Raw genomic sequence first — 24291 nt, 5'->3', positions numbered from 1 at the left:
AGGGGATAAAAGCACCCTACTTATGTCTATAAGACACCATTCCCTCCATATTCTTCCCTAACAGTAGCTGTCAGTGTTATTTGCCATTAGTTTGGATGCCTTCTCCAACATGCAGCTCTGTAGATATTCTGGACTAGAGTAGCCAGCAATCCTAGACATCATGACCAATAGTCAGGAAGGATGGGAAGTATAGTCACTGTGTTGGGAAAGGCTGAGTGTATAGTAATCAGGTCTGCATTTAAAGGCTGAAAACCATACCTTTCCACAACTAGTTTGGTCTTTTTGCTTATGCCTAGTATTGCTTTTCCCTTTCTTTGCATTACTACTAGCAAAATCCTGGAAGAACAGTATTGTTTGGTTCTTAATAGTTTCTTGAAGTTCATTCAAAGTTCACAAACGAAATCATTCCACTCAGGAGAAAGCGGATTAATATCACCCTCACTTTTGTATTTCTACTGAAACTGGAATGCTTTGGGTGTCCTTCCCTCATGGCTTCAGAAAGATCCGGATGTGGCAGAAAAGTGTAGTAAACAGTAACAGCGTAGTAAATGATCTCAAGTGGCATTTTCTATGTCAGATGGAATTAGATGCGATACTGAAATGTGCTAAAGGCTGAGACACAAAAGGGGACCTTTTGATGCCATGGAACATCATCAGATTGTTGCTTTGCAAACTGGCCAGAACAGCCAGTCCTTCAGATGATAGGTTGGAAATGTTGGAAATGTACTCATCAGATCAGGATGGCCAAACTCATGACCTGCAGGGCACATGTAAAATCCATAGACTACCTGTGAAGCCTGGGGTGGGAGCCCCTTTCCCTAAAGGCAGATATATGTAAATTGTTCTTTTGGCAGAATGAGGTAAATCTCCTCCCATGCCCTGCATAACATGAATGGGAGCTGTGTCATAAAGGGAATTTTCATAAAGTGGTGCCCCGCATAGCGATGATAATCCGTGCAACCAAATCGTCACTATACGGATTCGTCGCTATGTGAAATAAAAAAGCCCATAGGAAAGCATTAAAACCCATTTAATGCGTTCCTATGGGCAAAAAAATTACCTTTATGCGAAAATCCTCCATACGGCTGCCATTTTCGCTGCCCAGTAAGCGAGGAATGGGTGCGAAAACACAGCGGGTGGCCATTTTTTTTTACCCGGTGGCCATTTTGCAACTGCCAATCAGCTGTTGGGAAAACATTGTTATGCGAAAATCGGTAAGTGAGACAGCTTACCGATCATCGCAAAGCAATATTTTCCCATTAAAAACATTGTTATGCGATTGCAAAAATGATCTCCAAAAAATCGTCGCTATGCAGATTCGTCGTTAAATGAGGCGCCCGTTAAGCGAGGCACCACTGTAATTTTGTGATTCCCAAAGAAAAAGACTCTAAACCAAGGTCCTCAAGTACAGTAATCAAGCTATAGTTTAGATGAGAAGTGAGCTCCCAGATAGATAGATAGATTGATTGATTGATCGATTGATTTGTAGTCACGGGGGCTGCCCAACTGATTGGCACAGTAACACGGACATTCAACTCTTACAGTCAAACCATTTTTCCTGATGAAAATCTCCTTCAACTTCATATTTGCCCACAATGGAAATTTATCATATAGAACCTCGAAGGAGGGTGGCAATCCTGACCAAGAAAATTAGAGTGGCAACAGTGTCTTGTGTTAGTGCCTTGTGCCTTTCTCTTTCGTTCTCCTCTTCTTATTCTCCTGCCACTCTCAACTAGAAAGCTTTTTCGTTTTAATCAGCTCAAGACTGTGAAGAGTAGTTACTATTTCAAGTTTTAAAAGTAACTATTTCCATTCTATTTCTTTAAAAATGGTTGATCTAGAAGGGGTATTACCCCATCATAGATTTGGCAGGGAGGGAGTTCTAGAACGTGAGGGGCACTACAACAAAGGCTGTTCTGTCTGTATTGGTTTTAAAAGCTCTTAAATTGGAGGATAATTGGGTTTAAGTAATCTCCATATGCAATGAGTTATTTTGTGGGCTTTTTGAAGAATGACGTAACAAGGCAATTTCAGAATCTCAGGTCTTGTTACTCTTCTAGAAACAGGTCAACTCCATTATTGCCATAGAGAAACAAACTCTGGCATTCTCTCTATACACTGAAGGATGTGCCATCAGCACAGTTTTCAGAGAAGTAAATCAAAAAGCTAACATTATAGAATTTGATTGAGGTTCAAAACTCTGAGTTTAAGTGTGTGTGTGTGTGTGTGTGTGTGTTTGCATGGGCACATCTGCATGAAATTATATAGAAAGCCAGTCTGGATAAGACAGGAGGAACAACCTCTATTAAGGTAGAATTGTCCTAAGTACATATCACATGCAGAGGGAAGTAAGATCTCATGTTAGGATGAAAGAAGTGAACGTTCTCACCACTGCCATCTACATTTTAGTTTAGAGCGGGAGATAGGGAAAGTCTTTCTTTCTTTCTTTCTTTCTTTCTTTCTTTCTTTCTTTCTTTCTTTCTTTCTTTCTTTCTTTCTTTCTTTCTTTCTTTCTTTCTTTCTTTCATGCCCAGAAGCACCCAGGTGGGAAATTTTGGGAGTTGTAGTCTCAAGTACTAACATTTCCAGCCTTGCAAAAAAAGTAAGGCAGAGGCTTCCGGGAACTAAATGCCAAGACTGTTTAAACAAGGCACCCATAGCCTTCCTTTAAATGGGTCTGGGACGTTTAAAGAGACTGGTAGTCAAGTCAAACAGCCTGCTTCTCTGTTGAATCAAACATCAAATGAAATGGACTAGATACAAAAATTCCCCAGGGACTCTTTGTTTTTTCACAATAAAGTATGTAAAGCTCCTCTTATTAGAGTCAAATCCCTTGGTATGACTTGTTTGCTTTTCTTCCTCCTTGGGATGGTAGTTCTCCATGATAAACAGAGAGCTTTCTAATGATCCGAATGCCTTTAGTTGACCCACAGAACCAAAGAAGAGTGTGGAGTTCCTGTTTTATAAACCCGAGCATTACACACACAGTGGAGAATTCATGAGAAAGAACTGAACTCCTGCCACTTTCCTACGAAAGTAGAGAGATGATGTACAGGGTTGAAATGTTGGTTTGTCTCTCCCCTCCCCCATCTGAATTTATTTCCTCTTTCTTTCCCCAATGAGGATTACTAACAGGAAAAAAAATTCTTGCTATTTGTGGACCACAAACAATTATTGGTTCTTTTAAAAATCCAAACAAACAAATAAATGCACATATGTAGCTTGCTTGATAACTCAGTGGTTAAAATATTGATGGATTTAGTTGGCCTTCTCTCTCTCTGACTTCTTGATCCTGCAATGGGACCAACACACACAGTTGCATGTATTAGATGTGGCAACCCAGAGCCTTCTGTGTAGCCTATTTTGCACTTATAGCACCCAAACTCAGATGTAGAGTGTGGAATGTCTATGCTTTCATTGGGGAAATTACTTTCATTTAGGAATGGAAAAGAAGCAAAAGCAAAGCAAAGCGTGCTGCTTATATACTGCCCCATAGTGCTTCAAGCACTCTCTGGGCGGTTTACAAGTTAATTATGCAGGCTACACATTGCTCTCCCAGCAAGCTGGGTACTCATTTTACCGACCTTGGAAGGATAGAAGGCTGAGTCAACCTTGAGCCGCTACCTGGGATTGAACCCCAGGTCGTGAGCACAGTTTTGGCTGCAGTACAGCAGTTTAACCACTGTGCCACGAGGCTCTTAAAGAACTGTGGAACCAGGGCTTGCAGGGTTTAGTTAGTTTTTAACGCCACCCATCTAGTGCCCAAGCCAGTATTACAACAAAATGGTATAAGATGAAATTCAATAACAGGCATCAACTGAAACATCAATCAGAAGAAAAATCAGTCTTATACTATCTGTAAAAACAGCTGATACAGAAGATGGCAGCAAAAAAAGAGACAGTTAACCCACTGATTGAAGCCTGGGGATTGTTTGAGTAGCAGGGACTATGGCATCATGTGCCACCCCCCTGAGATTTCCCTAGTCCCTCTGAGTATAATGTTCAGGATTGGGATATTGTTTCAAATTGTAACAGGGACTGACAATGGTGATTTTATGGCTTTAAATGATCCCCCCTCCTCTTGTGTAGCTTCAAGATCCTGAGAGACTCCCCAAACATGTGATGCTTTCTTTTGTCCCCAAATGGTTGCAGTATCGCTATGGCTGCTGATGGCATCCTCACTGCATGGCACAATTCTGGCAATAGGATTTGAAACCTACATTCATTGATCCTTAGTGCAGATTGTGAAATGAAATGCTTATACTTTCTCTGAAATAAACTGTGTCTATGTTGGTTAGAGGATTCTCTGAGTTGAAATCTGAAAAAGCTAACTTTTATAAATTTAGGGTTTCCTCACTCACTCTCTGCTCCAAACTGAGGGTCAGCCTCCAATTTTCCATGGCATTTCTATGGACTTCTAAGCACAGATATGTGCTATTTTCCCTCCTTGACCTTGGGATGTGGGCCATAGATTGATTTTTTTTTCACGTAGGCTCCACAGGTGGAACAGCAACCACTTAAGGGGAAAAGGAGTGGATTCCTCCATGATTCTAGGTGTTGATGCCAGCCTATCAGAATTCTGTCCTAGTTGTCACATAACATTTCTGTACTGGCTATCATAGTTGAGAACACTTCAGTGGACACAGGGTGATTAATATTATGGCAGAAGTATTGTGTGTGGCAACAAATAATCGTTGTCAAAAGAGGGAAGGAAGGAAGAAAAGATATGTCTGTTCTCCGCATGCCCTAAAGCTGCAAGCATGTAAACAGCCTTTGTTTATGCTGAGTTGTCTTTAGTTCTGTAAGCATATATCAGGACGACGGCCATAGCAGAGGCACAACACCAGCACCTCAACCCTCTTACCTCATTTCTACCATGAAATATTAGGAAATCTCACACGTTCAATTTTCTGTGCTATAAACTATTCAAGCACTGTCCAAGGTTTTGCTGAAGACCCAGGCTTTCTAAGTGTCCTACTACCAACAGTCAGCAATATACTGGGGGGAGGTGGGGCAAGGAAAACCATCTGGGAAGGTGTTAGCCCCCCCCCAGGGTGACCCTTTGTGGCCAATCTGAGGAGAGTGTGCCCTCCTGCCCAACAAATAATATCTCCATAAAGATCTAGAAGTCATAGGTAATAAAATATCAACACGTTCCCTCTCTGCTCTCTGTCCATTACCACTGACATGGCACAGTGGTGGGCTAGACTGAGGGAACACTTCTGAAGAGGCATTACATACATTTAAATTGTTCTGGTTTGCACCACAATGTGATTGCTCATGTCTTCCTTAAATACATTGCAAGCCCTGCTGACGTTCCTAAACTCTACCTCAACAAATATAAATTATTAAATCTTCCTGGAAGCAAAAGAGAAAATAAGATCCCATATCTCTGTGCATGGTTGGAAGTCTTCCCTCCCCCTCCCAGTACAACAATACATAGGAAATTAAAACATTCTTTTTGTTGCTGGAATTGGCAGAAGAACAGACAGCATTTTTCTTGGTCTGGAACAAGGCTGTCAATACCAGTTAAAATATTCTCATTCTCTCTCTCCTTCTCTATCTCTCTCCCTCTCCCTCCCTCCCTCTCTCTCTCTCTCTCTGTGCCTCCCCCCCCCCCATTGCTGCTGCTTCTGCCCGTCTCCTTATAAAGATTATGCTTATGCTTAGTAAATGAAGAAAGGAATTAGTGATGCTCCCCTCATTTCCTGTCTTCCCACAGATGGTGATAAATTCAAATTCAGACTCCATTAAACCTGAGTAGAGAAACCCAGCAGGTGGCTACGCTAATGGAAAATCCTGGCTTTGGAATAATGGGAATTACAACCGACAGCTCTTCTACACCACAAAAAGATGATGTATTCCTATTGACAGTGCTGCTTTTTTGTCCAGAAGGCTGATCTGATAGTTCAAGGCTGGCATGAGGGAGGCTAAAAGGCCCATGGGTATGTTTTCCTTGGCCACACCACTGTAATTTTTGTCATCAGAACCTTCCATTACAATTCATTGTACAAATCTCACAGAAGGGGGAGGCGGTTAAAAAAAATCTCACTTTATTTGGCCTTCAGGCATACATTTTTGTTCTTTTCTTTTCTTTCTTTCTTGGTTTAAAGGACAAATAAAGGTTGACACACAACAGCATTTCCAGCCACTGCTGTATTTTTAATGCTGACATTCCAAGCCCAAGTGCTTTCTCTGTTTCCCAACAAGCCCATCTGAGTGAGTGTGTGTTGTTTAAAAAAATGCATGGGATGCCCTGGAGGGGATTGAGCCTAATGTTACACTATAGTTTGTTGGAATATTGCATTTATGTGAATTTTTAAACCAAGGGATTGGGGGGAAAGTGCAGTCTTTCATCATGACAGAGATATTGTCTCCAGAAAAGAAATAAAATTGAACATTTCAAATACTGTCTTCTTACACTCGACTGCTATATTCCCACAAGTAAAATAAATAAATAAATTGTGCACTAAGTCTCATGAGTTTTTACAGCTATCTACCAAAGGGGTACATTTGTAGTTATTAGTCACTCTGCAGAATTTAAGTTATCAGTAATTCTTCAGAATTCAAGAAACCAGAGGATGAAATTATGCCATGGCACATCAAAATTCAAATATCCAGAAACATGTCCCAGTATTTGGTATTGAGGTATCAAGAAACTCATGCTAGTCTAAAGAGGTTCCAGAATAAATATATGAACATCACATGACTGTTCTGAATTACAGGTCTTTTATTATTGCACACTAAGAAATTTTGGCATTAAAATGATTGTGTTACCGTTTTCTTGGAACTGAACAGCAGGAACACACAGCACTTATACTGCATCTATGTGTTTGAAAACCATTTAAAAAAACCCCAATGCAGAAGAAGTTTTATGTGGCAGATATGAAAGCATTTTTCCATTGTATGCAATGCGTCCTCGGAGATGCAAATGGTTATTTTTTTCCAACTACTACAGTATTCCTAGAATCCTCCAGCCAGTACTGCCCTGGTCATCCTGGCTGCAGAATTCTGGATGTTGCAATCCAAGGAAGTAACTTTTCCCAGCTCTGTATTTGATATGGTTACGTTTTCTCCTTTTCAGTGCAGTGCCCAGTTCTAAGAAAAGGAATGCATCGATTTTAAACAAGATATTAAAAAAAAAAAAACTGAAAAAAGGCTGCCTATCCAGTTAACTGTGGGAAAGTTCTTTTTGCTGCTGGGAGGGAAAGATACAATTTAAGATTTGCACATTCCACAAGTGACTTTTAAACTGGTGGTTCCAAAAATCTTTTTCAGCGAAGAGTTTATTATTACCAGTTTATTCTTAATTCTAGAATTTTCTCTTGGGTATGAGAGTGACTTCTAAAAAAATGTTTTGTGTGGCAAAACATACCGTAATTTTTCTCGAATGCAAAATATTATTTTTATTATTTGGATTACTGTCAAAACTTGCCGCACTTTTAGAATAGCTAAATTTGACAGATTTTTATTTCTAATCATTGTTGATCTTAAAGGAGACTAAAGAAACCCACCAAAATGGTATGGAAGTGTAATCTAGAGAGAAATGAATTTGTACATGAGCAGAATGTGACTAACTCTATTAGTCCTCGGGAAGTATTTATCCTTTTCTGCTGCCCTAGGCAGTTTATGTGCAAAAAGATCTCCTCAATCTCATTTCCTCCATAACTGTTAGGGGTCGTGCCTAGTAGCAAGGATCCCCTCCAGACGTCCTAGCTCCAAGAGATGATAAGTGATCCTCTACTATTGAGCTTATTTGTCATCCAGTGGTACTGCGATAAATTTGAACATGGAGGCACTCAACATGATGATCTAGGGAAATAAAAATGCAAGCAGTTGCAAATAAAGCTGGTCTTTAGTAATGGAAATGGTTCTCACTTGCCCATTCAATACAAAACTAGCCTCAAACATTTTGCATTACAACAAGGATTGTTTGGAGCAATATTCTTGGGAATATTAATTTCTCTGCCAGCTGTTGGAAGAATTACTGCTAAATTCACAGGGAATAGGAAAGCCTGGATGGGGGGAGGGCAGCAGACAATGTTGTAGCTCCTGGTACTCAGAAAGAATCAGGTCTTCCATTTTTGTGAATTCGGAGCCCACCACAAAAGTGGCTGAACTCTCAACCATACTTTTCATGAATCAATCCATAGTATATATGGAGAAGTAGTAGTTGTTGTTGTGCTAGTGATAAGAGTACCATCACAAACCATGAGGCAAAGCAAGGCAGTTGCTGCCTCAGGGAACTGCCCATTCCTCCTGAGTTCCTTATCTGCCTTAAACATCCACCACCACCAAGCTGTTTAGTGCCTTCAGGCACAGTGGAGGACATTGCCCTGTTGCCAGTGTTGAGGTAAGTATCAACAACCAGGCCACCGAGCTTCCATACATGGAATGCTGCACAGCAGCCATTCTGCTTTGGCTGGCCCTATTTGGTAATATTATTAGCAGTGGTAGGAGTGGTAGTAGTATGAATAAGACAATCCAAGGCACTTTGATATTGTACCACAGGTTTGGTGGTGGTGAGTAGTAGTATTCCCCACACACATACACAATTGCTGGACCTCGTGGCTACTCATCTCAGTAATAACTGTTCACAAGTTAAAATGAGGCACAGTTACTTGCCATTAAAATAAATTTGACTTATTTTAGAGAAAGTGAGATAAGATGAAGAGGTCATTCAAAAATCTGTTTTATTTTCTTCAAATAGGGTTTTTAAATATATGTATAATATTGTTTCAAATTTTAATCAGTTTCTTTCAGTTAATTGTTGATTTGACATTTTTATACATTGCCTTGGGTGCCTCCTGGGGCTGAAACAAATTCAGGAGAGTTTTGCACTCTTGAGATGAACTTTGCACTCTCACTCTCTTTCTCTCTATACACATACATACACACACACACACACACACACACAGAGAGAGAGAGAGAGAGAGAGAGAGAGAGAGAGAGAGAGAGAGAGAGGGAGGGAGGGAGGGAGGGAGGGAGAGTTCTGCACATAGAAATATTTCATAAGGCATTTGTCTGAGAGAATCCTTGAGACTAGCACAGAAGAATGCACATTTTCAAATGTAAATATGAGCCCATGTCCTCCTTGTTGTTGTTTAGTCGTTTAGTCGTGTCTGACTCTTCGTGACCCCATGGACCAGAGCACGCCAGGCCCTCCTGTCTTCCACTGCCTCTCGGAGTTTGGTCAAATTCATGTTGGTAGTTTCGATGACAATGTCCATCCATCTCGTCCTCCGTCGTCACCTACATGGCATCAACTATATTGTTCTTGCAGGGCCTTCTTTTTAAAAAGAGGAAGAATGCCTGACAGTATATACAAAATAAGCCAAACGGCAGCAGTGCTCATATTCTGCTATACAAATCTTGATCAAAGTAGCGTTCATTCATATTCCCATATTAGTGATCTATCCTATTATGATGGCCGACTCTATCTTGGCTTAGACAAAGTGTTGTCTGATAAACAGACTTAATGCATAAATGTCTGTGGGGATCAGGCAGCAGCAAAATGGGGACAGATGTTTGGCTCTCTTTGGAGCTCATCAGCATGCTCAGCCGCTTTATCTGTCAGATGGGTGCATCCCGAAGACCAGATTCAAAGGAGCTCAAAAATATTGCAATGTTGAGGATGACACAGTAAGCTCAGGAAATTATTTGCAGTAAATAACCCTTTCTGGAAACTTTGGCCTTCCTTTCTGCTACACACAGACGCATGCAAGTGAGTCATTAACAGCTCTCAGATGGACAGGTGTATTTTGCATTCAGGTTTTCATTCCTTTTATTATTATTATTATTATTATTATTATTATTATTATTATTATTATTATTATTATTATTATTATTATTATTATTATTATTATAAGCCACTTCTGAATTGCATTTTGTACTACGAATGCAAATCTTTATTTATGTCATTCTTACAGCTGAGAATGAAACATTTTGAAAGGTTTCTTCCCACTTTGGTGAGATTACAATTTTTGTGCCTTTTTTGCACATGATTTTTTTCAGTAGTCTCTCTTTTTTCACAATGTACAATAACACTGTCTTTTGCACAAAATACAAGAGAGGGGGTTTGCACAAAATTCAAGTTTGCCCCCTGCTCCCAGTGCTGCTTCTGATAAGAAAAATCAATGGTTTCTTGTAGGAGTGAAAAGCCCCCTAGCAGTTGACAGGGGCTGAAATCCATAAGTAAGTCACAATTAGAGTAGCCATTGAATCACTGGTGATTCAATGAGTCAATTCCTCCATGAATTCCATTGATACAATGGATGTACTTTTGTTGCAACTTATTACTGCATTTCAGATAATCTTTTCAAAGGGATGCCTCAATGCATCATGAGACAATTTTTAAAATGATGGGGAAAAAAGAAGTAGCCAAAACTGTGCCATACTCAGTGGATCATCGACACTGCAATTCCAAGGGATGCCAGAGTTGAATACAAAGAATTGGAAAAACTAACAAACTAGAGGCCTGGCAATCGAAACAACTCGCTTGTGGATGAAAAACACTTCAGTGGTCCCCATCGTCATTGGGGCTTAGGGAACAATATCAAGAAATTTTCACACAGTACTATAAGCAGTTACAGATCAAATATAACACCACCAGAGCTGTAAAAAACTGCAATGCTAGGAACAGAATACATACTGCGCAGATATTTAACAGATAGGTTTTTTACTAAAACGTGTATATGTTATATAATACTAGTCAATGTTTTTATAATTTTGATTCTGCCTGGTGTTTTTGAATCATCATCATCATCATCATCCCCTCCATGGGCACAGGCCTTGTTGAGGCGGAGGGGCTTGCGTGCTTCAGTGAGGTTGAGAGCTATGCCGAAGGGTCTCTCAAGCCAGACAGGTCTCAGCTGAGAAGCCAGATCAACCAAACATCAATTATGATGAGAGGAAATAAACAGAAATCCATACCAGATCAGTCATCGCCCAGGTCAACAAGCCCCTGGGCATCTGGTGACAAATGGGCTAGAGCAGTGGTCCTCAACCTTTGGCCTCCAGATCTTCTTGGACTTCAACTTCCAGAAATCCTGGCCAGAAGAGGTGGTGGTGTAGGCTTCTGGGAATTGTAGTTCAAGAACATCTGGAGGCCCAAGGTTGGGGACCACTGGGCTAGAGGGCTCAGCAGACTCTGTTGAGGGACCAGGACAGGCTGCTGAAAAGCTACTGGAGCAACTTAAATGCAAAACTTGGACTCTCTCTGAAAATTGAGAAATTATGAAATGTTATTATGAGGCAAACACAACAGCCCATGGTTTTTTTAAAAAATGATGGGAATTTGGAAAAGAAAACACTTAAGTAGTGATGTAACTGAACAACGATTAATGGATGAGAGAAAGTTTATCATTCGGTGTAAAGTGTTTTCAGAACTGGAATTGCAAGAACTAGAAAAGGTGGCAAAATTAACACGGAACAATGACCTTAATATGGAAGACAAATGGAGGGTAGAGGTAGGCACAAAAGCAGAATAAAATGTATGAACAGAGGAACAACTTATGGGACAATCCAGAAATTATGAATTGACAGAACAGCAAACATCACTGAGGGAAAAAAAAGAAACCCAGATTAGCCAGAACACAGAAAGACAAAGGTTCCCCAATTTGCACCAATTACAAAATAAACAAGTAAAGTTTCTACTGAATGGTGCAAATGTTGTCATCATAACAATTCCAACTAGAGATGGGAGTATTCGTATACGAATATGAATATCACTGCAGAGGTGGTGTTAATGAGGGTCCAGCCCCATAGGGCCGAATGGTCTACTCACCGATCCACCGTGGACACAGACTGCACAATTCTACCAATGGCTCTGCAGCATGCGACCCACTCACCACTCTTTGACATTGCAGCGAGGCTTGTCCTTCTGAATCCTGCCAGGAGTGGTGAGCAGATCGTGCACTGTGGGGCCATTGGTAAAATTGTGCCATCTGCATCCACGGTGGATTGGTGAGTGGACCATCCAGCCCCATGGGGCTGCACCCTCTTTAACACCACCTGTGCAGGGATATTCATATTTGTATACAAATTTGAAATTTGCTAAACAAAACTACTTTGAGAACACCAATAAAACAGGAAGATGGCTTGTATATAAACTGAAGAGAGAAAGATCCAAAAATTATATTCAGTCTTAATAATAAAATGGGGAAAATTTTACAAATTTAAAAGATTTTTTTTAATAGTGGAAAAATTCTATAGAACACTCTATACGGAGAGGTAGCAGAGACATCACCTTGCCAACAAAGGTCCTCATAGTCAAAGCTATGGTTCTGCTCCCCCAAGCCCCGAATAAAGGCACGAGACACCAAGCATTTGGATTTAAATATGGGCCACACTTTATTAAAGCCAATTATTTTTAGCCAAATATAAACCAATAACAATTAGATCAACATTAGAGGGGGCCTGCGGGAGTGCGGGAAATAACCCCAATATTCATAATATGTCAATGGGCGAGTCCCAGGCCCCAGGTGCCATCTGTCTGCCGACCGAAGGAACCTGTAAAGCCTAATAAGACACCCGGACCTCCAGCCATCGTATAAGATGACTATTGGTCCGAAAGTGTTCCAGCGCATCAGTTGCCTTCAGCCCTGTGATCGCACGATCCGCAGAAGCTGTCAGAACCAATGCGCTGTTTGTAATATGAATTTACCAAAGGGAGACACCGTGACGACTCGTTATTCCCGCACTACCCGCCAGTGTGACCAAATAAACTGAAGAAACCGCCATCCAATGCCCAAGCAACCCATTTCCAGTGTGGGATAGGCGAAAAATCCCCCCATCCAGCAGCCAATCAGGATAGAGGTCAAAAATTCCTATCCGGCCCCAAAACAGGCGACCCAGAACACACTAGAAATATCGGGTGGGCGGGCGGGTGCCGAAGCGAAAGAGGCTCATGTGGCGCCACGGCGCTGCCTTAAGTAGCGCCGATTCGCGCCCTGAGCCCCACGTGACCCCACCATGCTGTCCCGTCCCTTCGGCGCCGGGGGGAGCAAAACGCGCCGCTTCTTCCGAAGCCGGGACCGGCTCTCATCGCGCGCCCATTTGCTCCCCCAAGCCCCGAATAAAGGCACGAGACACCAAGCATTTGGATTTAAATATGGGCCACACTTTATTAAAGCCAATTATTTTTAGCCAAATATAAACCAATAACAATTAGATCAACATTAGAGGGGGCCTGCGGGAGTGCGGGAAATAACCCCAATATTCATAATATGTCAATGGGCGAGTCCCAGGCCCCAGGTGCCATCTGTCTACCGACCGAAGGAACCTGTAAAGCCTAATAAGACACCCGGACCTCCAGCCATCGTATAAGATGACTATTGGTCCGAAAGTGTTCCAGCGCATCAGTTGCCTTCAGCCCTGTGATCGCACGATCCGCAGAAGCTGTCAGAACCAATGCGCTGTTTGTAATATGAATTTACCAAAGGGAGACACCGTGACGACTCGTTATTCCCGCACTACCCGCCACAACATGAGGACTAGCATCCGCTATGTCCCATGTGCCCACCAAGGACACCCAATTCAACAAGCAGGCCCCCTCTCAAGTCATCCAAAAATTTGTCCAAACCCGTGACAGACAGGTGGACTCCATCATTACGAAAGCACTCAAGATTGGCAGGCCGGATACTGTGATGTCCAATCACAGCTCCAAGGCCGCCTGTGCAGATACCTCGGCAAACTTCTCTGTTGACCAGCCGCCGGGCATAATTTATTCGATCAACATTCAATGCTCCACGCCAAACCCGGCGGGGAACAATTGTCGACCAACAAATCCGCATAAGCGGGTAAGAGGCATGTAGCCTCGCAAGATCCCGGAGGATATCCAAAATAAGCGCCTTACCAGGCACTTGGGGCAAATCATTACCCCCCAGATGAATTAACAAAATGTCGGGGGGTGAACTGCCAAATGCAGTCACCCTCCCCAATTGGATCCAACGCATGCCGCGCCTGCCCTTCCAGGATATAGAAGCTTGGGCTCCAAGCCCCAAATCGCTCCCCCAGTGGGAATTAGCTGCATAGCGGGCAGCCCAAAAGATGTAGCTGTGTCCCACAATCATAATCTTCTTACGCGTCTCCCGCATCTCACCTCCTGAAAGACAAAAGAAAAAACAGCCCCTCCCTACACGTTAGGCAAGTGTCTAATGTATTTGCTGTAGCACCCCGATGACCAACGTCCCAGCTGCTTTATTCTCTCAACCCCATAACCCATAGATGCTGCCGTGGATGCAGCCCCTATTCGAAAAGAATGTGTGCCAAACCTCAAATTCTTAACCCCTAACCTTTCCAGAGCCATGTCCGTCAGCTTCCAAAATTGGTATTTTGTAAGAGGGGATCCATCCCTATGCCGAAAGAAATACCCCTTCTCACTGCCTCTAAAATGCATAAACTGGCCTATAGCCCGCACCGGGCATATCTTCCTTACACTGCAAGTTCCCAAAGCTACCTGCCGGCCCTTGCCTAATTGATCAGTTTTAGATCTTCTAATACAGCAAATGACTCGCCCTTTTTGTAGTGACACATCTCCCCACTGTAATGCCCTTCCCGACACATCGGTCTTACTCAATGCTACCAATTCGCTAATCCTCATAGCCCCAAAAAAGGCTATCACCGCCGCTGCATGAAAAAGCGCTATCTCATAGTCATCCCTGCAAATTTCTCCCCATAACTTCGCCAAACCTTCCAATATCCCTGGGGAAATGGGAGTCCTACCATCCCTCAGCCGTCCCCTCTCTCGTAGCCATCCCTCTACCATTTTCTTGATCCTAAAATCACCTGAATTGTCCTTAAGTCCCTGTGCTCTTGCATGGAAGCCTAAAGCCGCCAGCTTACCTTGTATGGTACCCGGAGCCAGGCCCTTCCTATGCAAGGCCACGATAAACTGTTGCAAATGTTCCACCGGAATCGGCCATACCTGATCTAACTCCGTGGCCCTGCGGAACGTAAAAAACTCCCCTACTACCCTGTCATACTTCTTGCGTGTTTTCTGGGCCAGAGCCATACCTATTGCCCGCGACGCTTCCTCACGCCAATCTGCCAGACCTCCTCCGGGAGCACCTCTGGCACATCCCTGGCCTCCGGTGCCAATTCCCGGAAACGCTGGATCTGTTGGCGCGAGAGAGCATCGGCTATCTGATTATCAAGTCCTGGCACATGGCATGCATGGAACACAACATTAAACTGTAATGCCCGTAATGTAAATGCCCTAACTAACTCCATTACCCTCTCAGAACGCGATGACAAGTTATTAATGATATGAACCACAGCCTGATTGTCGCACCAAAAGTGTACCACCGAGTTGGACCAATCCTGCGCCCAGATCCAAAGGGCACCTACTATTGGAAAGAACTCCAAAAATGTTAGGTCCCGTGTGATACCCTGTTGGTGCCACTCATCCGGCCAAACCCCTGCACACCACCTGCCTCTAAAATAAATTCCAAAACCCAATGCCCCCGCAGCATCCGAATTTACCTGGACATCCGCCTTCAGGTTAATGTCCGACCTCCAAAAAGAAATGCCATTAAACTGATTCAAAAAACTCTCCCAAACCCTTAAATCGTTCCTCATACCACTGGTCATCCTCGTCTTATGAAACGGTTTGTGCAATCCCGACATGGCTCTGGAAAGGCGCCTCACAAACGCTCTCCCTGGCGCTACCACCTTGCAGGCAAAGTTCAAATGACCAACCAACTGTTGTAACTCCTTTAAAGTCACCTTCTTCCTTCCTCTCAAATGTGTGAGCATGCCCTTAAGGTTGGTCAATTTGTCCTGAGGCAGCCGTGAAGATTGTTGTGTCGTGTCCAGTTCTATCCCTAAAAAGGTCAAGGTTGTGGCCGGCCCCTCTGTCTTTTCCTCTGCTAGAGGAAGCCCTAACTCAGCTGCCAAATCCCTAAACGTAACTAACAGCCTTTGACAATTTCCTGAATTCGCACTTCCGCAAAAAAGGAAGTCATCCAAATAGTGTGCTGTCGACGCACAGCCCGTCTTCTGCCGCAACAGCCACTCAATAAAGGTACTAAATTTCTCAAAGGCAGAACAAGAAATCGAGCATCCCATGGGGAGGGCCCTGTCTACATAATACTGTCCTTGAAACTGAAAACCCAGCAAATTAAAATCTGCCGGGTGAACGGGAAGAATTCGGAATGCCGATTTTACATCTGCCTTAGCTAATTCAGCGTTAATCCCACAAGCCCTAACCATTTTGACCGCCTCATCAAAAGACGTATACCTAACTGAACAAAGTTCCTCTGGGATGGCGTCATTTACCGACTCACCCTCAGGAAAAGACAAATGGTGTATTAACCTAAATTCCCCGGGAGTCTTTTTGGGAACGATCCCTAACGGAGACACCCTAAGATCATCTAATGGAGGCGTGGCAAAAGGCCCCGCCACTCGACCTTCTGTAACTTCTTTATTAATCTTTTTTAACACTAAATCTTCCATACCCTGAATAGATTTCAGATTCCGGGCAAAAAATGCACGCCGAGTGCCCAAAGCCGGAATCCGAAATCCATAACGAAAACCTAAACTCAAATAAACCGCATCTTCCCTCCTAGGATATCCCAATAGACTGCTCTCTAAAATGTCTATGTCAATTGGTGTTGGTCCCCTTTCCAGGAGCACCCCCACCCCCTTCTGGCTTCTTACTGGATCCCCCGAGTTTGGCTTGACGCTGTCCGCCGGACTTGAAACAATTAGATTTTGGGTGCCGTCCCCCGCATGTGATGCATTCGTGTTTAAATCTGCAAGGGGACTTGGTACACACTCCCCTGTTATTAAAGTCGTAACAGGGCAGCCGGGGTTGAACCGCCTGCCCCGCCCCCTGGCGGGTATTATAACTTGCGGAAGCTTTGACATTAAGGTGGCCACAATCAAATCTATCCCCTAAATTAGTTTTTGCCGGTGACATATGTTGGAGCCAAAGCCCCGGATGAACCTCATCCCATCGAAGTTCAGGTCGAATCGCACTCCGCATACGGAATGCTTCATCATATCGCAGCCATGCCTGGCCCTCAAACTCCGCTTTTGCTCTCCTTAATATGTCATAGTACTGGAACATCGCGGAGGCCTTCCATGGCTGCATCTTCACTAACACACCGGCGTAAATCGTAAATCCAGTAACCCAATTGGTCCAATTCCTGTCCGGTCTCTTGCGCCTAATCTTTTCCTTAACCTCTTTGTCATCTTTGTCCAGTTCCTGCACTTCATATTCCCTGTTCAATAATTGATAAAAATCCACATAATCTCCTTTCCATATTCGCTCCTTAGCCGCTGGCGTCAAATGATCGCCTAGCGGAGAACTGTAGTCGGTATAAGGCGTAGCCGCGAATGGCGCCGTATTATACCCTGTGTCAGGTACCGAGGGGTGCTGTGATGTGCCAGGCTGTGTACTATCTTGACTATGCCCTGGTTTGTCTGTACTCGCCGTCGGCATACCCCATCCAAACCATGGGGGTGCCATCATTGGCCAAAAACCACCTGACCATGCCCAAGGAGGTGAAGTGCCCATGCCAGGCGAACTTGCCTGCTGCTGTGGGCCCACAGACCAAGGCCATTGTCCCCCTATTCCTGTCATGTTGTGTGATGCATCATACTCACCGCGTCGCCCATTCCCAGCGACTTCAACCTCCCTTGGCATATCCGCGTACGGATCCTCGTAATGACAGCCTTCATTCGCAGTTCCTTCACCAGGATCAGCCTCCTCCGCCGCCTCAACCCGTCGGTGCTTACGCCCTACCCTTTCAGTCGCCTCTGCTACCGTGCTTCGATCACCTGCACACCCGGGAGACTTCCGACCCTGTTCGGACTCCAAAACATCAAAGCGTCGCATTAATTCCGAAGTAAGAGCCCTCAGTTCGCCCTTACGCTTTCCTTTCGACTCCCTAGGAGACCTACGAGGTGTGATATCCTTACTCCTATCTACCTGCCTCTCAAACCTCCTCGCCTCCATATTCGCCACCTTAGCATGCAATTCCTGTAGCAGAGCCCATGATTCATCATCCGAAGAAGATAGCTCAGTGGGCTGCTGCACCACCACTTGCTTCTTAACAGGGTTCTTCCCCTTCCTGTTACCATTTCCTTTTTTAGGTGGCATGTTGCTAATATTTCTTACCTCCCTTAAACTACCAAAGTCTCTGTTAAGGGACCACTTCTCCACCCCCCTTTTTTATTTTTTATTTTTATTTTTTTTTAAAAGTGAAACTAAAGGATCCAAAATGGCCGCCGCCAGTCAGACCATGCGGCCGGCCCCAAAATGGCTGCCGCTCAGCAACTTGGTAGTGGGTTAGATGGGGGAAAGCTGCCGGGTAGGGGGATTTCCCTCCCCCAACTTAAACGAAAGAGCAACGTAAAGAGAAAGGTAGCAGGCCCAATAAGACCCCCACTCTCCTAACTCCCTACCAAACTATGTAACAGCAAACACTGGGACCCCTCATTCACTCTACCCCAATAATGAAAGTGCCACTGGCCAACCTAAAGTACCTAGTGACTCAAAAAAAAAAAAAAAATTAACCTCACAATAATAACCGAATCAAGGAGAGCTGTAAAAGCCCCACTGGATCATTCAATCCATCCCCCCTTGACCAGACCCAGGAGGGAACCAACTTCCTAACTCCAGCTTCGCAGCCAGAAGCCTAAACCATTGAGCTGCTCAGCTGCTGATCCCTTATTAAAATAATTTTCTCTTTTCCTTTCTTTCTTAACCTTTAACAGCGAGGGACCCTCTGATAATTGAGTCCAACCCCTCTCCAAAAGGAACAATGAGGAATTGACTCCCAGTCTCTGACTCTGTATAAGGAAGAGCTTGACACAAAAAGAGACAGTGGGAATCGAACCCCAGCCTACAAATCAGCAATTAGAAGCCTTAGCTTGCTGAGCTATTCAGCAGCTCCAAGAGGGACAGTGCTGTAGAGACCTAATCCCTGAGCTATTAAGACAGACAAGGCTGAAGTTAGCTTCTTATTCGGCCAGCTTCTTATTCACTTAGCTAACCTCAGCCTCGTTTAAGACAGTCCTTTACGAGGGGGTGGGGTGGGGGGTGCAGTCCCTAGGCAGGCTCCCAAAGCCCCTCTTCAACCTCCAAACCTCCTGCCTGAAAAAAGGCAGCTTGAAAGCCCCACAGCGACCGCCAGGAAGAACCGGAGAAGAGCGGGAAGGGAGGGAAGTGCTTCCCAGCTGACTGTCGGGTCCCCGCCCAGCGCGGGGCGCCTCGCGCGCGGCGGCGCCGCCGCCTCCCCGCTTCCTCCGGTCTCCCTCCAAACCTCCTTCCTCACTGCCTCTTCGCTGCTTCTGCGGCCAAAACCACTCGCCCCCCCGTCGTCCTCCAAGGCAGGAGAAGAGAGAGAGAGAGAGAGAAAAAAAAAACAACGGAGTCCTCCGATCTGCTCTCCTCCCGGCTGCCGAAGCGAAAGAGGCTCATGTGGCGCCACGGCGCTGCCTTAAGTAGCGCCGATTCGCGCCCTGAGCCCCACGTGACCCCACCATGCTGTCCCGTCCCTTCGGCGCCGGGGGGAGCAAAACGCGCCGCTTCTTCCGAAGCCGGGACCGGCTCTCATCGCGCGCCCATTTTCCAGTAGCAATGTATGGAAGTGGGAGCTGACCCATAAAGAAGGCTGACCACCGAAGGATTGATACTTTTGAATTGTGGTACTGGAGGAGACTCTTGAGGGTCCCCTGGACTGTAAAGAAAACAAACCTATCCATTTTGAAAGAAATAAACCCTGACTGCTCACTGGAAGGACAGATCCTGAAGCTGAGGCTCCAATACTTTGGCATCTCATGAGAAGAGAGGACTCCCTGGAAAAGACCTTGATATTGGGAAAGTGTGAAGGCAAGAGGAGAACTGGACAACAGAGGACAAGATGGTTGGACAGTGTCACTGAAGCTACGAACATGAATTTGACCAAACTCCGTGAGGCAATAGAAGACAGGTGTCATGAGTGTGCCCGAAGATCTGGACCCAGAAGGGTTAACTGGGGCTGAGGAGAATGTGGAGAGATTGGAAACAGCTGAGCAGCCTCCAGATTCTCCCTCCACAGCAGATAGGCTTCGGGGCAGGCTTCAGAAAAGACTCAGGGAAAGAAGAGCAGAGGATCGCTCTAAAGCTTTCCACAGGGACCTGCGCTCACCTAGCCCTGAGTACTAGCAGAATAGAGAGCGTTCCAACAGCTCAGGGAGCTGCTTTAGGATAAAACGAGCTTCAGCGAAGCAAGAAACTTCGTGGAAGCAAGGTGTCAAAAACCTGTTTGACATCCACGTTTCCTGCTCCTGTACCCTGGACCTTGACCCTGGATCTGTGCTGCATCGGACTTCGGACCTTGGCTTTGGACTACATACTTTGTACCCTGGACTCTGACCGTGTATCTGGACCTGGACTTTGCCTTTCGCTCTGCACTCTGTAAGTTTGTTTGGAACTCTGGCTTTGAACTCTTGGTATTGCTGACCTTGGACTGATTATCGGACTCTGACTTGTCGTAACTCCCGGGAACGTGACAACAGGAAGACCTGGCATGCTCTGGTCCATGGGGTCACAAAGAGTTGGACATGACTTAACGACTAAACAACTGCCATCCCAAGATTGAAAAAGATACTTACAGAAAGGAAAACAACACTTGAAATTATCCAAAGAGCAACAAGAAATTTTAAATCAACCATACTCCATGAATTAAATTTCAACTGCTTTCTCTAAACAAAAACTTATGAAATCTCCAGGAAGTGATGGGATTAGTGAGGAGTACTATAGAAAATTTGAGGAAAAATTGATTTTACCCTTTAAGAAATTACTTAGACACTGATCCTGAAGAGATTCCAAACTACAGACCAATATATCTTCTTAATATGGACTATAAAATATATACAACTATACTGGCTACAAGATTGAAGAAGGTATTGAGTAATTCATCAAGCTCAAGCAGGATATTTGCCAAAAAGATATTTAGAAACTTCCTGGAATACTATGAGGCACATCCAGAAAAATCAACAGCATTATTTTTTATCGATACAGGGAAAGCTTTTAATAACATAAATTGGAACTTTATAATACTCCAACTAGTAGAAATGGAGGCAGGCCAATCCTTTATCAACAATATAAAAGCAATCTATTCACATCAAAAAGCAAAAATAAAAATTAATGGAGAATTATTAGAAATAACTGAAATACAAAAAGGTACTAGACAAGGTTGCCCATTTTCACCACTGCTCTTTTTGATAGTAATTGATATTCTAATGCATCAGATAAGAATTTATGATAAGATTAAAGTGCTGAAAATTAGAGGCGAGTCATTTAAAGTACAGGCCTTTGCAGATGATTTACTCATAGTGATGGAAGAACCACAAGAATCAACTAAAGCACTTACGAAAGAATTAAGAGTTTAGAGAAATGGCAGGACTGAGAATAAACCACAGAAAGACAAAAATTTTATCTAAAAACATGCAATGTAAAGAAATAGATGACCTCTTGAATTTTACAAATTTCCAGGAGGGAAAGCAAATAAAATATCTTGGAATAAAACAAGTACCTTAATGAAAGATAATTATCTGAAATTGATGGAAGAAATAAAGAAAGACTTGAATAGATGGGGAAATCTACAATTAACAATGTTGGGCAGAATTGTAACAGTCAAAATGGATAATTTACCAAAGTTGATTTTCTTATTCCAAAACATTCCAGTGATTCTGAAACAATCGATATTTAAAGAACTTGATCAGATTATATCTAAGTTTGTTTGGCAAGGGAAGAAACCAAGGATAAAATTAAAGTCACTTCAGGACAGGAAACAGAGAGGAGGAATCGGTCTTTCGAAGTGGCTGCTATGCTATAGGGTTGTCTCATTAATGTGGATGAAAGATTGGATTTTATTGGAAAATCAAAGACTGTTAAAATTGGAAGGTCATTATTTGAAATGGGAGTGACATGCCTTTCTTTGGTACAGTAGAGCGCATGATTTTAAACAATTCAATAATCATATTTTGAGAAAATGTTTTCTATGGTCTTGGACTAAAATTCAAAGACAGATGTATGTCAAAATACCGTGTTGGGTAACACCAGCGGAGGCATTTTCTCTTCCAAACTGGAGAGAAAACAAGAAAATCTTAAGGTATAGAGAAGTCCTAAAACCAGATGGGACATTAAAAAACAACGATGAATTAATGACGCAGGGATTTGATATAGATTGGTGGTCACATTCTCAATTGATTTCAAGATATGGTAAAGATAAGCAGCAAGGTTTTTATGTAGACAACACTCCCTTTGATGGAGTCATCCTAGATACCAAAGACAATCATATTAAAGCATTATATAATTTTTATTGGATTTTGATACCCAGGAAGAGGTGGTTAAGCAATATATGATAAGGTGGGCACAGAATACTGGGCACAATATAAGTTTGGATCAGTGGGAACAAATATGGAAAAGCAATTTAAAACTCACTAAGTCAGCAGCTTTTAAAGAAAATGTATTAAAATGTTTTATAGATGATATATAACTCCCACAAAACTAGCCAAAATGGATGTTAAAAATTCAAATCTTTGTTGGAGATATAAACAAAAAGAAGGTTCTTTTTATCATATGTGGTGGTCATGTGGGAAAGCCCGAAAATATCAGGAAAGAGTTTAAATGCTTTTACAAGAGATTCCAATAACTGTAACCCCTGAATTTTTTCTTCAAAATCCTGGATTCAACAGATCAAATTGAAAAATATTTAGCCATCCATATCAGCTGCAAGAATTCTTTTTGCTAAACATTGGAAAGACCCAGAGAACCCATCACAAGTGTAGCAAAAATCCTGGATTCAGTGGAAATGGATGAACTATCAGAATGGCTAGACTCAACAAGAAAGATGAATCATGAAGATTGGGCATAAATTTTATGATTGGCTTAGAAACAGAATGCAAATTAATATTTGATAATTGAAAGCATAAGATTAATGTAGAAATAGAATTTGTATTGTAAATAAGCTACGCCAGAAACTTATGTATCTTTTAAATGTAATAGATAAGAATGAGTATTGTAAAATGTTTATGTTGATTTACAATCCTGTTCAATCCCACGTCCCCTGTCCCTACACCCAACCTATAAAATAAAAGATTTAAAAAATCATCTAACAAGTCTCCATCATGTATTGCAGTGCAATTTAACCACTTACTTCAAAATTCTACCTCTGAAGACTGGATGACAACAGGCTGCACAGTTCTGATAATAAAAGATCCTCAAAAGGGCAATGTACCCAATAATTATCTACCAATAGATAATTATCTACCAATAGATAATTAATCTGCCTCCGAACAGTGTTCAAGCTCCTCACAGGAGTACCTACAAGATCAATATATAAATACTTAACTGAAAACTCCCTATGCCCACCTGAACAGAAAGGGAACTTTAAAAAGTCAAGAGGCACACAAGACCAGCTGCTTATTGATAAAATGATCCTGAAGAATGCAAAAAGACGAAAAACAAATCTTAACACGGTCTGGATAGAGATTAAAAAGGCATTTAAGTCATTGCCACACAGCTCGATTAACCCCTCCCTAAAAATGTCTGGGATTAGTAAAAACATTCAAAAGTTCCTCAAGATGTGTTGAAAGTTGCTTTGCAATGGCATGATGTAGTGGTGGAAGAGGACTTGGTTTGGATTCATATCCGCCGATCCAAGGCAAATCAGCATGGTAGAGGAGCTGATCTTAAATTGGGTACTTGCTCAATAACAGAGCTTTGTCCAGTAAAGGCAATAGGTGCATATTTAGCTCTCAGAGGGCAGGGTCAGGATTATTTTCTCATACATGAAGATGGAACACCTTTAACGAAATATCAGTTTTGGAAGATGACTGATCTGGTGTTAGACAAAGTGGGGATCAAAGGATTGAAGTTTGGCACTCATTCATTTAGCATTGCGGCAGCTTCAACTGCAGCCTCCCTAGGTTATCATCCTGACGACATCAATGGTCATCAATAGCCTATCGAAGATATGTAAGAACACTCCCTCACGTCTAGGCAGGTGCCTGGTTTTTGTCTTTGCAGGTCTACTATTGATGGGGAGACGATGGCAAGTCATGATACTTGGCCACAGCTACATCTTTTGGGCTGCGAAATATGCTGCTCAGTCATCATGGGGGAGCTATTTGGGTCTTGGAGCTAGAATCCAAATCGTTTGGAAAGGGATCCATGGATTGCTGTGGAGCCAATTATGGAGAACAGCTGCATTTGGCAAGCAACCTCCAGATGTGTTGCTCATACATCTGGGCAGGTAATGATCTGGCCAAGCATGGTGGTAAGGCCCTGGTTTT

General features: G+C 43.1%; 1 protein-coding gene across 1 annotated transcript; it reads right to left on the bottom strand.

Annotated features, from left to right (window-relative positions):
* Positions 1 to 12326: 12326 nt before the first annotated feature.
* On the bottom strand, positions 12327 to 19565 carry LOC140707037 (uncharacterized). Its single transcript, XM_078385083.1, has 2 exons — positions 17611 to 19565; positions 12327 to 14104 (listed from the first exon to the last, which is right to left on the bottom strand). Exons 1-2 carry the CDS (start codon positions 18104 to 18106, stop codon positions 13494 to 13496), a joined length of 1107 nt encoding a protein of 368 aa, XP_078241209.1. The 5' UTR covers positions 18107 to 19565; the 3' UTR covers positions 12327 to 13493.
* Positions 19566 to 24291: the final 4726 nt, after the last annotated feature.

The sequence above is a fragment of the Pogona vitticeps genome, chromosome 2, assembly GCF_051106095.1.
Source record: "Pogona vitticeps strain Pit_001003342236 chromosome 2, PviZW2.1, whole genome shotgun sequence".
NCBI classification, from domain to species: Eukaryota; Metazoa; Chordata; class Lepidosauria; order Squamata; family Agamidae; genus Pogona; species Pogona vitticeps.
This window is presented reverse-complemented; position numbering and strand designations above follow the sequence as displayed.

Excerpts from the sequence above, each read along its gene's own strand:
- LOC140707037 (XM_078385083.1), bottom strand. The coding sequence starts at position 18,106 with ATGCCACCTAAAAAAGGAAATGGTAACAGGAAGGGGAAGAACCCTGTT. Across the intron at positions 14,105-17,610 it reads CGCTGGGAATGGGCGACGCG|GAGGTGAGATGCGGGAGACG; the intron begins GTGAGTATGATG and ends TTTGTCTTTCAG.